This window comes from Schistocerca americana, chromosome 3, assembly GCF_021461395.2.
Source record: "Schistocerca americana isolate TAMUIC-IGC-003095 chromosome 3, iqSchAmer2.1, whole genome shotgun sequence".
In the NCBI taxonomy this organism is placed as follows: Eukaryota; Metazoa; Arthropoda; class Insecta; order Orthoptera; family Acrididae; genus Schistocerca; species Schistocerca americana.
The window spans coordinates 242,831,121-242,848,158 of record NC_060121.1 but is presented as its reverse complement, the minus strand read 5'-3'; the positions used below and the strand labels follow the sequence as shown (position 1 = coordinate 242,848,158).

Below are 17,038 nucleotides of genomic sequence, written 5' to 3'. Positions count from 1 at the left end.
ATTTAAAAGATCTTTCTCATCTCTGACTCACACTACGGAGCCCATATTCTCTTGTAACTATTTCTTCTATTCCCCCCCCCCCCCCCCCCGCGTACCAGTCCCCCCACCCTTCCCCCCATGATTATTATGTTTTATCTCACTGTACAGACAGTCTTATCCGATGAATGTTCTCACATACCTCCTCTACCTCTTCACGTGCTTTGGAAGTCAGTACGTATATCTGAAATATTGTTTATGGTGTAGTTTCCAGTCGATTCTGATGAGAATAACCCTATCACTGAACTGTTCGCACTAACCCACTATTCTAGTTCGTCATGAATCCTACTCTCGTTATACCATTTTCTGCTGGTGCTGATATTAACCTATATTCGTCTGACCACAAATTCTTATGTTCTATCCATTTCACCCCATTATATCTATAATGACTCTTTGCGTTTCTATTTTCAGATTTTCTAGCTTCCCTACCACGTTTAAAATTCAGACGTTCCGTTCTTCGACTCGTAGAATGTTACCCTTTCGTTATTTATTCACTCTTTTTCTCATAGCTACCTCCGTCTTGTCACTCCCCTCCCGGAGGTCCGGAGAGTGATTAATCCAACTTATTTTGCCAACGGAGAGACCATCATGACCCTTTTCCAACTGCAGAGCATATGTCCTGTGACATACTCATGCCACAGGTTATTCCTGATTCTTCCGCATTCCAATCTCAAGGGCAAAAGGAGGTGCCAATTCTCTGCCCAAAAAAATTTTGGGAATTTGTGGTAAGTTCCTATTGGACCAAACTGCTAACGTCATCGATCCCTAGGCTTACACACTATTTAATCTAACTTACGCTAAGAACCGCACATACATCCGTGCCCGAGGGAGGACTCGAACCTCCGACGGGGGGACCCGAATGATCCGTGGCAAGGCGCCTTATACCGCACGGCTACCCCGCGCAGCCTTCTCTGTCCACTCCTCCGGCTAGTTGACAAGACGTTTGACAGAGCGAGGGTGACTGCTTTTATCGGGATTGTTCGGCTGACTTTGCTGATGATCATTTCAAAGTTTAAGCAGTGGCAGGGATCTAATCCGGAACTCCGAAAGTCAATGATTACCAGCCAAACAAGCTACACTTAGGTCACTTTTATTTTATTTTATAATTCAGTCCTCTGTACCACCCGTTCTAGCCGATCCTTACGCTTTGCAGGTACGCCTTCATGAGCTCCTCCGCTATATACAGGGTGAGTCACCTAACGTTACCGCTGGATATATTTCGTAAACCACATCAAATACTGACGAACCGATTCCACAGACCGAACGTGAGGAGAGGGGCTAGTGTAATTGTTTAATACAAACCATACAAAAATGCACGGAAGTATGTTTTTTAACACAAACCCACTTTTTCTAAATGGAACCACGTTAGTTTTGTTAGCACATCTGAACATATAAGCAAATACGTAATCAGTGCCGTTGTTGCATTGTAAAATGTTAATTAAATCCGGAGATATTGTAACCTAAAGTTGACGCTTGAAACCCCCGACTTTCAGTTGCGTGTTGTAACAAACACGGGCCACGGTCGGCGAGCAGCATCTGCAGGGACATGTTTACGATGACGACCGTGTGTACGAGTGTGGCTGTAGTGCACTGTTGTGGTTTGGTCTAGCTGTCGCAGTGTCCGCATGTAGCGCTTGCTGCTATTGTTATTCTGCATTCGTCTCCGCACGCAGACCAACTGTAGTACACCGTGTTATCAGACGTCTGTGTAGTGTTGTAGGAACTGTGACCATGGTGTATTCGAACTCTGAAAAGGCGGAGATGATACTCATCTATGGCGAGTGTCGACGAAATGCAGCTGAAGCCTGCAGGGTGTATGCAGAACGGTACCCGGACAGAGAGCATCCAACGTGCCGCACATTGCAAAACATCTACCGCCAAATGTATGCAACAGGTATGGTCGTAGCACGCAAACGGGTCCGTAACAGGCCCGTCACAGGAGAAGCGGGTGCAGTTGGTGTGTTAACTGCTGTTGCCATGAACCCACACATGAGTACACGGGACATTGCGAGAGCCGGTGGGCTGAGTCAAAGTAGTGTCATGCGCATACTGCATCGTCACCGCTTTCACCCGTTTCATGTGTCGCTACATCAGCAATTACATGGTGATGACTTTAATCATCGAGTGCAATTCTGTCAATGGGCATTAACAGAGAATGCGTTGCAGTTCTACCTGTTTACCGATAAGGCGGGTTTCACAAACCACGGGGCAGTGAATCTACGGAACATGCATTACTGGTCCGTGGACAATCCCTCGCTGGCTCAGACAGGTAGAGCGACAGCGACCGTGGACTGTAAATGTATGGTGCGGAATCATTGGCGACCACCTCATTGGTCCTCACTTCATTGCAGGGGCCCAAACAGCTGCAACATACATCGCCTTTCTACAGAATGATCTGCCAACGTTGCTCGAAAATGTCCCACCGGAAACGCGTCGACGTATGTGGTATCAGCATGATGGTGCACCTGCACATTCCGCAATTAACACTAGGCTGACCCTTGACAGGATGTTCGACGGGCGTTTCATAGGACGTGGAGGACGCATAAATTGGCCAGCCCGTTCTCCTGATCTTACACCTCTGGACTTCTTTCTGTGGGGTACGTTAAAGGAGAATGTGTACCGTGATGTGCCTACAACCCAGAGGATATGAAACAACGTATTGTGGCAGCCTGCGGCGACATTACACCAGATGTACTGCGGCGTGTACGACATTCATTACGCCAGAGATTGCAATTCTGTGTGCAGCAAATGATGGCCACCAAATTGAACATCTATTGGCCTGACATGTCGGGACACACTCTATTCCACTCCGTAATTGAAAACGGAAACCATGTGTGTACGTGTACTTCACCCCTCATGGTAATGTACATGTGCGTCAGTGAAAAAGACCAATAAAAAGGTGTTAGCATGTGAACGTAATGTGCTGTTCCGGTCTCTTCTGTACCTAAGGTCCATCACCGTTCTCTTTGGATCCGTCCCTTTGGATCCCCTGCGATACACACGATCGAACAGCGGAGGAGGGGTACTCAAGCGTCTACATTAGGTTACAATATCTCCGGATGTAATTAACACTATACAATGCAACAAACGGCACTGATTACGTATTTGTTTATATGTTCAGATGTGCTAACGAAACTAACGGGGTTCCATTTAAAAAATCGTAGGTTTGTGTTAAAAAACATACTTCCGTGCATTTTTTTTATGGTTTGTATTAACCAATTACACTAGCCCCTCTCCTCACGTTCGGTCTGTGGAATCGATTCGTCAGTATTTGATGTGGTTTACGAAATACATCCAGCGGTAATGTTAGGTGACTCACCCTGTATACCAAAAACACTTTTTCTAGTATGTCATGTCAGTAATTTCCCTCCTAATCAATTACCTGTCTTCCTGTAGAAGAGAGATTAATAAGGAGAATTTGTACTTCTTCGTGACCTCGATTAAATGTAACGTATCCTAGTAAAATGAAAATCTTTCTTCTTGCTAGAAGTGCAACTTTGTCTGGCTACCGTGTTCGTGGCTTAGATCTGCTAAAAATGGATATATCAGTCTTCGTCACTTCTAAATTCAAAATTGACAGCAAAGTAAACAAATTTTTTTCTACTATACTCCATATGATATGAGTATTTAATTAAATATTCGTCCATGGAATACAAAGAGTTGTCCCAAAAAAATGGTTTCAGGTATAAAATTTGCCTTTGTACCTGACGGACAATTTATGTTATTAGGCAAACTACAAAATATTTCTGTGGCTACCTTCTGATTTCCCTTCAGAGCCACCGAGAACATCCGTAATAAGTAAAAAAAGTTTTTTCTTCTAGTGTTATTGCTGAAGACTTTACTATCCTTGTTAAATAACGATGTATTAGTTACGACGAATGTCGTTGGTGAGTATACATATTGCACAATAGCAGTTACAATGCGTCAGCTGTAAGTTGGCCGGTTGCCAAAGCTGGTTATGAGGAGCGGGAAAAGGAATTCCAGCTTCCACATAGACCACTACTGGGCGAGGGATCATGAGCTGTGAAGGGGGATGCGGTTGTGTGTGTGTGTGGGGGGGGGGGGGGGGGTGGATGGGGAAACCGCCTGCCTCCTGCAGTGCAGGCACCTTAATCTGCTGTGCTTCATGGTTCACTGAAAGCAGAAGTCACACGAGAAGGTAAAAATCACTTCATTTTGTTCTTAATAGAAACTAAAATTATTTTACGTGTTGAAAACGCTTAATAAAACCATTAACTGAAACAGTTACGCACACTTTTCGCAAGGAAAGACAAACAGTAACCTACGAAGCACACTGAAGTACAACACACTAACACAGCAGTCAACAAGGGTCACCTCACACTGTACTGTCGGCTAAGTAATGTGTGAAGTAAAACGTAACGTGTAACGTAAAACAAATGACTGTCTGCCGGAGCCTTTCGACTTTCCCGAGTTCAGGACTAGGGAGCTGATAGATCCACTTCCAGTTAACACAATGTAACATGCCAGACTGCTCGAATGGCGGTTACAATATGACTATGGCTAAGGATGCCCATACGATAATTTGTAATGGTAAAGGGGAGGGGGGGGGGGGTTAGGTCTGTGGATATGGAGTATTTTTAGTCTTTGGAAAACGAATGCGACTTTTAAGCAACCATAAAAAAGTTCCAGTTCAGACCCTGTTAAACACCTGTGTAGTGCCAACTTTTTAATCACTTTCTTGTAAGAAAAAAATGAGACTCCACCGTACGTTTTCCTTTCTCTTAGATCTGCTTGTACGCCACTGCTCGGTTTCTTGCATTCCAAATCTAGATGATAACTTACCCCAGAAAATTATACCATAAAGGTTGTGGAACAGAAATATGTTGATGTGTTGTTTTATTCGTTTCCCAAACTAACTGTTATGAGGAGAGTAATACTACTGAACTTAGCATTTGATAAGACAATATTAAAGTTTCTTCCTGTTCATATGATACATTGATTACCTGTGTTATTCTGTTTGTCATGCAGAACTGAATTTACTGTTTTCGTACGAAAGTAAGGGAAAGTTCATATGTAGAAAACCATTAATTAATTCCTTGAAACACATTCCTGATATTTTCTTCTGTTGATGTCCTTCAACTCGGACTAATTATAACGTTTGTGCCAGCTGCAAAAAGTATTAAATTTGTGTGATGAATGTCAAGTGTAAAGTCGTTTGCATATATAAGCAATAGGGTGTCGACTAAAAATTTAACTCAATGAAATTACACAATGGATACACCCCAGTCAGTAAAATTTTCCTCCCACCCAGAATTATTCAGTACCACTCCTTTGGTTTTCCATGCGACTACGCACAGTGTGTTCACAAGCCCTGTCCGACAGTTCTACAGTAGACAAACTATGTACTGTAGAATATTTTGTAATTTGATGTTTTGTGTTACCGTTACGTATGTGTAATAGCGCGCATCACGTCAGAAGGCGACCCACTTCTGAGCTGTTCTAAGCATCTCCCTCGCCTAACTTGCGGCTGGCAATGGTAGATGGTCTGCACCTTCACGCCATGCAGTGAATAACGCTGGATGGCATTAAGTGTTCTCCAGGAGACTGCGATGTGGCTATGCACCAGTGGCGATGTAGTTCTATTAACTGTTGTTCTTGGCAACAACTCGTAGGGTTCGGCAACATGGAAGGCGTTTGATCTTTCTCTGCCGCCACGTGGAACGTAAACCCATCCCGTCCATGATTCCTTATAGCAATCAGTCCTAGAGCAGGCGCGCCTTCCGACGTGATGCGTAGTCTTCAATACTTACATTCTTGTTATTACCAACTTCTTTCTTGTTTTAGGATGAGAACCAGCTGCAAGAATGTTCCTACGAAGACGTCAGGTATCCCTACGAAAGAAATCTACATCAGATTGTGACGACACACACTGAAAGAAACTTCCATAATGTTACTTGAGATGACCTACTGCATTTATGTCGATAAACACATCATTTCAGATGTATTTTTTATCGACCCGTGTGCGCTCAACTTCAGAATAGGTGCACGTGCTTGAATGCCTGTTTGTTGACATACACATGTACATAGATATAAAATGTTGTGAGTACTCAAAACAAACAGAAACAATGTGGACAATATCAAATTTTATAAACCCCGAACCGGGATAAACAGACTCTCCAATATTTTGTAATATTCGACCAATTTTTTTTTACAAGTATTAAAAAAATTGATGTGTACTAAGGTCGAATAGAAACGTGTTTAGTGTATTCCTGAGTGGTGTTGAAGTGCGTCTGTAACACTTACCAAGAGTCAGTGGACTTGTTTCACCGCAGTATGTCAAGGAAATGGAGACTGGTGAAAGATGAGGAAAACGCCGCTTTCTACAGCCACTGCAGGGAGTTACAGGACCAAGCGTCGATTCTCATCGGAAAGCTACAGAGCATTCTGCGCGAACTGCGACGCCTGGACATCCAGAAAAGCAAACCAAGAACCGCTTACAACAAGCATGACAAAGAAGACGTCGAAATTCAGGTATGACTGCACGCTCTTTCTTTCCTTGCCACTCATTTGTACGGGGTGATCAAAAAAAATTTGAAAACTTAATAAACCACGGAATAATATAGACAGAGAGGTAAAAATTGACACACATGCTTGAAATGACATGGGGTTTTATTAGAACAAAAAAAAACTATTACTAGACGCGTGAAAGATCTCTTGCGCGTGTCGTTTGGTGATGATCGTGTGCTCAGCCGTCACTTTCGTCATGCTTGGCCTCCCAGGTCCCCAGACCTCAGTCCATGCGATTACTGGCTTTGGGGTTACCTGAAGTCGCAAGTGTATCGTGATTGACCGACATCTCTAGACATGCTGAAAGACGACATCCGACGCCAATGCCTCACCATAACTCCGGACATGCTTTACAGTGCTGTTCACAACATTATTCCTCGACTACAGCTATTGTTGAGGAATGATAGTGGACATATTGAGAATTTCCTGTAAAGAACATCATCTTTGCTTTGTCTTACTTTGCTATGCTAATTATTGCTATTCTGATCAGATGAAGCGCCATCTGTCGGAAATTTTTTGAACGTTTGTATTTTTTTGGTTCTAATAAAACCCCATGTCATTCCAAGCATGTGTGTCAATTTGTACCTCTCTATCTACATTATTCCGTGATTTATTCAGTTTTCAAATTTATACTGACTTTTTGATCACCCGGTACATCCATTATAACAATCGTTTGCAAGTTTGGATCACAACTGGAAAATGTACCTCTTTGAACTTCTAAAACAAGTAGATCTAGCAACAATTATGATGCCCCACAGGGAATTAAGACATGCGAAAACTAATGTCTGTGCTAACTTTCCTTTTACTGAAGCCAAAAAGTGAAGTAGGAGCAGTTGTTAAGATACTTTACTCGTAATCCCGAGCAACAGGTTTCAGATATCCGCCTGAGTTTTCTGTTTAATGTTGTTTCCTTTAGTTTCTCCAGATTATTGCTAGTCACTGCTGGGCGATTCTTCGAACAAGGCAACAGCCGATTTCTTTCCACCTACTTATTTGGGACAACCAATTAATTTTCTGTGTTAACAGGGCATTAGCCATTAATTTCCCTTCCCACCAATATGGATTGTCTTTACACATGTCAAACGGCAAGAAAAATATATTTTGCGAATTAACATACCTTAACGAACCTTATTCGAAACTTGCACTCATCAGCGGGACATTCAGTATGTTTGATCTACGTCTACATCGTCATCATTATCATTTTCCTCCTCCTTGCTCTTGAAAAACGAACTCTTGGTACTGTAAAGTCCACAATTTTGTTATTGCGGGATATGCATCTAGACAGCAGTAATATGTGCCTGGAATAGTTTTGGGACACCAGCTTTAGGTACTTTCAGAATAAGCCCTTATACTATGGAGTTTTCTTTGTAATGTTTCCCAATGGAATCTTCTGAGTGATAATGGAACTTTTTCGTGTGAGCCAGAAAGCAGGTGATGAATCTCTTAGATCTTGGATCGTCTCTCTATCCAGTTACAGTTAATCCACTTTGGTTCCAAAGATCTTTGATTTATAGAACCCAGATCAACAGACGCATATCTGGATGTGCAGCCAACACCTTCCCAGAGAAGATTATCAGGGTATCAAAGACCGTGCTATAGCCTGCACACAGGGAAGGCATCTAATAGCTCTGCTTGTGGTATCTCGAGCCATGCAGAGAAGTGCTGTGGTCTCCCATCGGGAGAGGGAGACTGGCACCATCAGAGTCCACCACAGGAACAGAGGTAAGCAGTAGCAGTTGCTTGCCCACATGATGGCAGATGACGATCTGCTCACATGCAGTGCTGGTTTGGCCTCCAGAAGGCCTGCTGGATGGCGACAGCAACAGCTCCACATCAGTGTTGTCTCAGCAATTGGCACTGCTGCGCACAGTGATCAAGTCACTCCAGACAGAACCTGCTGCTCCATAGAATATCGAAGACGAGTAGATGAGCAAACGGTCGACCTATATAGGCCTTCCCTCTCCACAGAACAGCAGAAAAATGAGTAGAGCTCTACCAGAACAGAAGCAGTATCTATACAGGATGACCCCATGTGGCCTGCTGGTGATTTCACTCATCCTGGTTTTTCCATTCAGCCAGCTCTTGTTCGCTTCAGGCTTTTACAACTTAGCCTTTCAGATGCTCTTTTCTGCTGTGTCAGTAAACTGAATAGTTACTCCTCCATCTGACTTAAGCATTCTTACAACATTTTGTGCAGTCACCGTTACGACGATAGCCCACGTTTGCCTTCATGCCATATTACTGCGTTACTAGATCATGTGTTCATTCACGGTGTTGCAATAGTTTCCATGTTTGCCACTCCATCAGCAGTCCATTCTCACCATTCCACCTGGCTATTGACCCATTATCCCCTCCCTCTGGCGTTGCCAGGGAAGAACTTTGAAATTTTTCTGAGTCCCCCAAGCTGACTACTCTACTGCACAACAATATTATTAGAGATGAAACAGAAGATCTGATTGGAGAACGTAGTGGAAGGAAATTGGCTGAATCCTTTTTAGATGAACTATCCCTTTATTTAACATAAGCAGATTTAGGGAAGCCGCAGAGAATAGAAATCTGGATGATTCAATTGGAATTTGATTCACACTCTTGCTGAAATAAATTAATATTGCATGATTACTGAATGCACTAAAAAAAAAAGAAAAAACACCAGAACTGATTGCAAGAACGTTCAAAGATATCTTGCAAAATGGTTTAAATTTAAAAGCACAGAACCATCAGTGGCCTGAATAACAATCTCCATACGCTGCGGGTTAGACATCCCACTGCACTCAACTCCCCGCATGATATGAAACGAGACAAAATCGTGATTTGTCTGACAACACGACACACATCCAGTCAACTGCTGTCCAATTTTTCTGTTGTTTGACCAACTCAAGACGCGTAGTGCTATGTACCGCTGTGAGCAATGATGCGAGGTACCCAACTCCTAACGATCTTGAAAGCCGTTGCATTCGCAATAGAAACTGAATCAGATGGAGTTGCATTCACTGTGAGCAACATTTCCTATTGAGTTTGATACCGATTGTCATTGGCGAGACTTGGCATTCATCTCTGGCTCCTGTCACTTATGATCTTTACGAGTGTTCTCTTGCCATGTTACATGGTAGCGAATGGTACACCATTCCTCGTAGACACGTTGGACAGTCCACACTGACAAACCAACAAATCGGCGACTTCATACATGGTGTTGCCACGGGCACGGCTGAACACTGTCATGACGTATGTCAGCCGTGATGGTCACTTGAGCGACTGATGACAGTTCTACGACGTGCTGTCCAAAATTTTCGGGACTAGTGCTGCTATCTGCTGAAAACCTTACCTTTGGACTAATGGTCATCATCATCCTCGAAGTAGTTCCCATCCACACGTACACACCGGTCCCAGAGCTTCTGCCACTGGTCAGACGTTTTCTGTAAGTCCTGTTCTTTGAGGATGTAAATCACCGCCAGTGATGCTTCTTGAATCCTCTCTAGAGTGGCGAAACAACGGCCTTTCAACTTGAGTTTCAGTTTTGGGAATAGCGCGAAGTCGCAAGGTGCCAAATCTGGCGAGTACGGTAGGTGGGGTACAACCGCCATGTTGTTTTTTGCCAAAAGGATCATGGCGAGCAAGGACGTGTGACAGGCCGCGTTGTCGTGATGCAGCAGCCAGTTCCCTTGACGCCTAAGTTAGGGCCGTCGTCGCCGCACGTTTTCACGGAGACGTCGCAAAACGTCTCAGTAGTACGCGGAATTCACTGTTAAGCTGCGTGGGACGAATTCTTTTCGCACAATTCCCTTGGTAGCAAAGAAAACGACGATTATGCTCTTCACTGTGCTCTTCACCTGTCTCGCTTTTTTGAGTCTTGGAGAGCCTGGGCTCTTCCACTGGGACGATTGTGGCTTTGTCTCTGTGTCATAACCGTAAATCCAGCTCTCGTCGCCGGTTATAACCCATGGCAAGAAGGTTGGATCATCAGATGCAGTGTGACGATGGTCCGTACACACTTCAACGAGCTGTGCCTTCTGATCCATCGTAAAATCGCCACACACTACACACAGAGTATTACGGAAATCACGGTGGACACGCAGCACGTCCTCCCAGCTGAATGCCACATCGCACACTGACTCATCAGATACGCAGCTCTCGCCACCTGGCGGTGCAAAGATCTACTACTCCTACTACTTTCCAGATCGCAGCACCAGTGCCGAAAATTTTGGATTCCACCTCGTATGCCATCTGCAGCATTCCAAAGTGACCAATAGGCTCTTTTTACGGGGTGACTAGTATTTTGTCCGATGAGTTTATACTGGTACCTAATTTCTGCACTTGTTAAGACGATTCTTCAGCAACAACATCTTTTTTGTCTCTATCGTCAGACCAACAGGTATGTTATATATTGCATCCTCTTGGCGTTGTTCAGGCGACCTGTGGAAAACCTCCCGGAACCTGATGTTCCTCAGACTTGACAAACCGCCATCCGCTGTGTCTTCCTGTTGTCCCATTAGCCTTACCTCAGTCTTCAGCAAGGACCTGGAATCCATCCTCATCCGACACATCCATCAGCATCTCCACCAGCACCACCTCCTTCCCGCTAGCCAATGTGGCTTTCGTCCATCCTTCTCTGTCAGTGACCTTCTCCTTCACCTCAATCACCTCCTCTCTGAACAACTCAACTCCCGTCACTCCACCATCTTTCTCTCCCTTGACATTGAACGTGCCTACGACCGTGTATGGCATTCTGGTCTCGTCTTCAAGCTCCAAACCTTTGCCCTTCCTATTAACTACGTCCGTCTGATCGCCTCCTTTCTTTCCCACCGTCCTTCCTATGTCACCATCCATAACACGAATTCCTACGCCTGCTATCCCTCCGCCGGTGTGCCCCAAGGTTCCGTCCTCTCCCCCCTTCTCTACCTTCTTTACACGGCGGATATGCCACCACCTTCACCTTCCTTACACCTTCTCCAGTACGCCAATGACACGGCCTTCCTTGCCCTCTTCCCCACCCTGCAACTCTCCCAGCCCTTCTCCAATCCCATCTTGACCGGTTCACCACTTGGTGTAGCCAGTGGCTGCTCAAGGTCAATCCTTCCAAGACCCAGGCGATCATTGTAGGCACAACCACCCCTTCCTTCCATCTCCTCGATTTCTATCTCACTATCTATGGCCATCCTATCAACCTCACTCCCACCCTCACATACCTTAGCGTCACCATTGACCTTTGCCTCTGCTAGACCCCCCATCTCTGGACGATCCAAGCCAAGGCACACTCCTGACTCTGCCTCCTCAAGCTTCTTTCTGGCCACAAATGGGGTCTGTACCCCTCCACCGTCCTCCACACCTATAAATCCCTCATCCGCCCTATACTATGCCCATACTGGCTGGATCGTTTCCCCTCCTACCTTCTACAAATCCCTTCAAATACTGGAATGCCATGCGCTCCACCTCACCTATCGCATCCACCTCCCATCCCCCAGATGGATCCTGTATGACTTAATTTCATTCCCACACCTCTTCCTTTTCCTCTAACGGATATGGATTCTTTACACCTCCCACGAACTTGAACCCCCTCACCCGCTTGTCTCTCCCGTCCTTTCCCACCCCCACCTGCTGCCGTACCTTCACTCCCGCATCCCACTCGCTCTCCATCTCTCCACACTCCATACCCTTGCCCAAGGTGGCTTCCCCAGCTCCCAGTTCCTGATGATGCCCTACTCCCCTCCATCTACTCCTCTTACCAACTTTGATCCTCCCCTTCCTCCCCCTGTGTTTTTCCTCCAGGGCACCCTCTCTCACTTCTCTCCCTCCTCTCTTCCTCCCTCCCTCTCCTCCACCCGGGCTTCCAAACCCCCCAACACACTCTGCCATCCCCCTCCCTTCTCCTCTCCCACTGGCATCAACACCCACCCCCTCTCCCTCCTACCCGCACCTCTTCCCTTTGGAAGGTCCCCGGCTTTGTGCATGAACAGTGCATCTTCGCGCACCGGTGATCGTCTCCAGTGCTCGTGTGTCTCTTCGCATCAGTGCTTCATTGTTTCTCTGTTTGTGCTCCTCTGTTCACGTGTGTAAACTCGTTCTTCCCCGTTGTATTTAGTGATGAACTTTTTTATGCAAACAGTGAGCCTGTGAACTGCTTCATTTATTTTACTATGTCTGTCTCCCGTTTTTGTCCACCATGTTTTTTTTTCTGTCTTTCTGTTTCCTGTATGTGTTCACTGTGGCCGAAGAGCGGCATACGTAGGCCACTGCCTGCCTACCTTTATTGTAAAAGTATTCAAATAACAATAAAGAAAAAAATTTTTTTAGGCTCTGCAGATAGCGGTGGATTTGCTGCAGAAGCTGTCAGGGAAATTCCAGAGCCTTTCGTACCAGAAGCAACCGGCGGAAAGTGCCAAGAAGGAGGAAGCCGAGGCGGAGGTCGCCAAAGAGAGGAAGCCGTCGCCGAGCGGCAGCACCGACACCAACACGTCCACGTCCAGCGTGTCGCACCGGAAGCGGAAGCCGCCTCCGCCGCCCCCGCCGCAGCCCAAGGTGTCGCGCGCCGTGTTCGTGTACAAGGCCGAGTACTGGCAGCGCCGCCTGCACACGGTGCGCATCACCGTGCTCTACCTGCTGCACCAGGTGGTCGTGGCCACCATGGCGCACTGCTGCGACGTGGCGCAGCAGAACCACGGCCAGCGCACCCTCTCCAACATGCTCAGGTAGGGAGGAGGCAGTGGAGCATCGGCGGTAGGCTGAGCAGCTGTAGTCGTAAATTTGACAACGGCCAATCATCAGCAACCGCAGTGCAGACCAATACGACAATCACAAACGGCTCCCACTATTTAATGCATAACGATCAGAGATACAGTTCAATTTTCAATTAATTCAATTTATTGCTACGAATTTTTGACCTGTTATCTGGAAACTCTAGACAAGTCGTACATATTCGTTAATCACGGTGACATACAATGTTTGATATTATGTTGTTGTTGTTGTGGTCTTCAGTCCTGAGACTGATTTGATGCAGCTCTCCATGCTACTCTATCCTGTGCAAGCTTCTTCATTTCCCAGTACCTATTGCAAACTACATCCTTCTGAATCTGTTTAGTGTATTCATATCTTGGTCTCCGCCTACTATTTTTACCCTCCACGCTGCCCTCCAATACTAAATTAGTGATCCCTTGATGCCTCAGAATATGCCCTACCAACCGATCCCTTCTTCAAGTCAAGTTGTGCCACATACTCCTCTTCTCCCCAATTCTATTCAATACCTCCTCATTAGTTATGTGATCTACCGATCTAATCTTCAGCATTCTTCTGTAGCACCACATTTTGAAAGCTTCTATTCTCTTCTTGTCTAAACTATTTATAGTCCACGTTGCACTTCCATATATGGCTACGCTCCATACAAATACCTTCAGAAACGACTTCCTGACACTTAAATCTATACTCGATGTTAACAAATTTCTCTTCTTCAGAAACGCTTTCCTTTCCATTGCCAGTCTACATTTTATATCCTCTCCACTTCCATCATCATCAGTTGTTTTGCTCCCCAAATAGCAAAACTCATTTACTACTTTACGCGTCTCATTTCCTAATTTAATTCCCGCAGCATCACCAGATTTAATTTGACTACATTCCATTATCCTCGTTTTGCTTTTGTTGATGTCCATCTCATATACTCCTTTCAAGACACTGTCCATTCCGTTCAACTGCTCTTCCAGGCCCTTCGCTGTCTCTGACAGAATTATAATGTCATCAGCGAACCTCAAACTTTTTATTTCTTCTCCATGGATTTTAATACCTACTCCAAATTTTTTCTTTTGTTTCCTTTACTGTTTGCTCAATATACACATTGAATAGCATCGGGGAGAGGCTACAACCCTGTCTCACTCCCTTCCCAACCACTGCTTTCCTTTCATGTCCCTCGACTCTTATAACTGCCATCTGATATCTGTAAAAATTGTAAATAGCCTTTCGCTCCCTATATTTTACCCCTGCCTCCTTCAGAATTTGAAGGAGAGTATTCCAGTGAACATTGTCAAAAGCTTTCTCTAAGTCTACAAATGCTAGAAACGTAGGTTTGCCTTTCCTTAATCTTTCTCCTAAGATAAGTCGTAGGGTCAGTATTGCCTCACGTGTTCCAACATTTCTACGGAATCCAAACTGATCTTCCCCGAGGTCGGCTTCTACCAGTTCTTCCATTCGTCTGTAAAGAATTCGCGTTAGTATTTTGCAGCTGTGACTTATTAAACTGATAGTTCGGTAATTTTCACATCTGTCAACACCTGCTTTCTTTGGGGTTGAAATTATTATATTCTTCTTGAAGTCTGAGCGTATTTCACCTGTCTCATTCATCTTCCTCACCAGATGGTAGAGTTTTGTTAGGCCTGGCTCTCACAAGGCTGTCAGTAGTTCTAACGAAATGTTGTCTACTCCCGGGGCCTTGTTCCGACTTAGGTCTTTCAGTGCTCTGTCAAACTCTTCACGCAGTATCATATCTCCTATTTCATCTTCATCTACATCCTCTTCCATTTCTATAATATTGGCCTCAAGAAAATCGCCCTTGTACAGACCCTCTATATACTCCTTCCACCTTTCTGCTTTCCCTTCTTTACGAAGAACACAATTATGTATGTAATAGTAAATCATGTTAACAGCAACCATTGATAGCATTAATGTAGAAGTAAAACAGAAATTTAAAAGATAAGAATCAGTTCTGCTACAGTATTCTACGTCACCCACGCTGTTATGTGCGTGACTCGGCAATCCTCGAGTTTATCCATACCCGTGTGGGTAGACATGGCATTCTTTCTTTTATTTTCATTTTATTTTCCTTTTTTCTTGAAGTTTCTCTTCGTTAAATTTACATGTGCCTATTATTATCTATAGTTGAAGGAACGCTTCTTGTGACCTGTTGACATTATTTTGATATTCAATTTGACCTTAAGGGCTGAAAGTGAAGCAGCTGCTTTTTAGGTACCTCATGTGCTGTCCGATTGCCTTTAGTCCACAAGTTTTGTTTGCTTACAATTGTTTGCCGCGCGGAGTGGCCGAACGGATTAAGGAGCCATGTCACGGATTGCACGGCCCCTCCCGCGTGAGGTTCAAGTCCTCCCTCGGGCATGGGTGTTGTGTTTTTCTTAGCATAAGTTAGTTTAAGTACTGTGTAAGTCTAGGGACCGATGACCTTAGTAGTTTGGTCCCTTAGGAACTCACACACATTTGCACATTTTTGGACAATTGTTTGCAGATGGCACTCTAATTGTCTGTAGTCTCTCTCTGCATGAAAAAGGGGGCGTCAGAGAACGACATAGTCAGCTGAACCTTGTACATCTACATGGATACTCTGAAAATTACATTTAAGTGCCTGGCACAGGGTTCATCGAACCACCTTCACAATTCTCTATTATTCCAATCTCGTATAGCCCGAAGAAAGAATGAACACTTATATCTTTCCGTGCGAGCTCTGGTTTCCCTTATTTTATCGTGGTGATCATTTCTCTCTATGTAGGTCAGTGTGAACAAAATATTTTCTCATTCGGAGGAGAAAGTTGGTGATTGGAATTTCGTGAGAAGGTTCCGTCGCAACGAAAAACGCCTTTATTTCAATGATGTCCATCCCAAATCCTGTATCATTTCAGTTACACTCTCTCTCCCATATTTCGCGATAATACAAAACGTGCTGCCCTTCTTTGAACTTCTTCGATGAACTCCATCAGTCCTATCTGGTAAGGATTCCACAACGCGCAGGAGTATTCTAAAAGAGGTCGGACAAGCGTAGTGTAGGCAGCCTCCTTAGTAGATCTGTTACATTTTCTAAGTGTCCTGTCAGTAAAACGCAGTCTTTGGTTAGCCTTCCCCACAACATTTTCTACGTGTTCCTTCCAATTTAAGTTGTTCGTAATTGCAATTCCTAGGTATTTAGTTGAATTTACGGCCTTTAGATTTGACTGATTTATCCTGTAACCGAAGTTTAACGGATTTCTTTTAGCACTCCTGTGGATGACCTCACACTTTTCGTTATTTAGGATCAACTGCCAATTTTCGCACCATTCAGATATCTTTTCTAAATCGTTTTGCAAATTGTTTTTATCTTCTGATGACTTTATTAGTCGATAAACGATAGCGTCATCTGCAAAACAGCTGCTCAGATTGTCTCCCAAACCGTTTATTCCTCTCCACATTCACCGACTGGTGTGTTAGTACATCCCACTCGATGCAGAAGTTTGAGATATGGATCATGACTTGTTAATAGGTGCACTACGCCTCGATCAGGGGCAACGTCGAGCAGAGAGTTACAGAGAATATAAGCAGAAGATCAATTTCCTTTAGACATTTGCACAGGTGACCTACATGAACCCCTCTGGTTTCTCGCGGAAAGTTTAAGCGATATTCTGTTTATCGTCAAACGGTGTGAAGGACACACTATCGGACCAAAAGTGTATCCAGTCGAATATTAGTGTTCATTAATATGGACTCTATTCACCTGTCGCCTTTATGACAGGCT

General features: G+C 44.6%; 1 protein-coding gene across 1 annotated transcript in view; it reads left to right on the top strand.

Moving 5' to 3' along the window:
* Positions 1-5,885: 5,885 nt before the first annotated feature.
* The window catches only part of LOC124606841, a 124,606-nt gene continuing 113,453 nt past the window's right edge, over positions 5,886-17,038 (top strand). The window contains exons 1-2 of the mRNA XM_047138917.1: positions 5,886-6,528; positions 12,853-13,247. Coding sequence (XP_046994873.1) covers positions 6,331-6,528; positions 12,853-13,247 — 593 coding nt within the window. The 5' untranslated portion in view covers positions 5,886-6,330. The remainder of the gene's footprint in view (positions 6,529-12,852; positions 13,248-17,038) is intronic.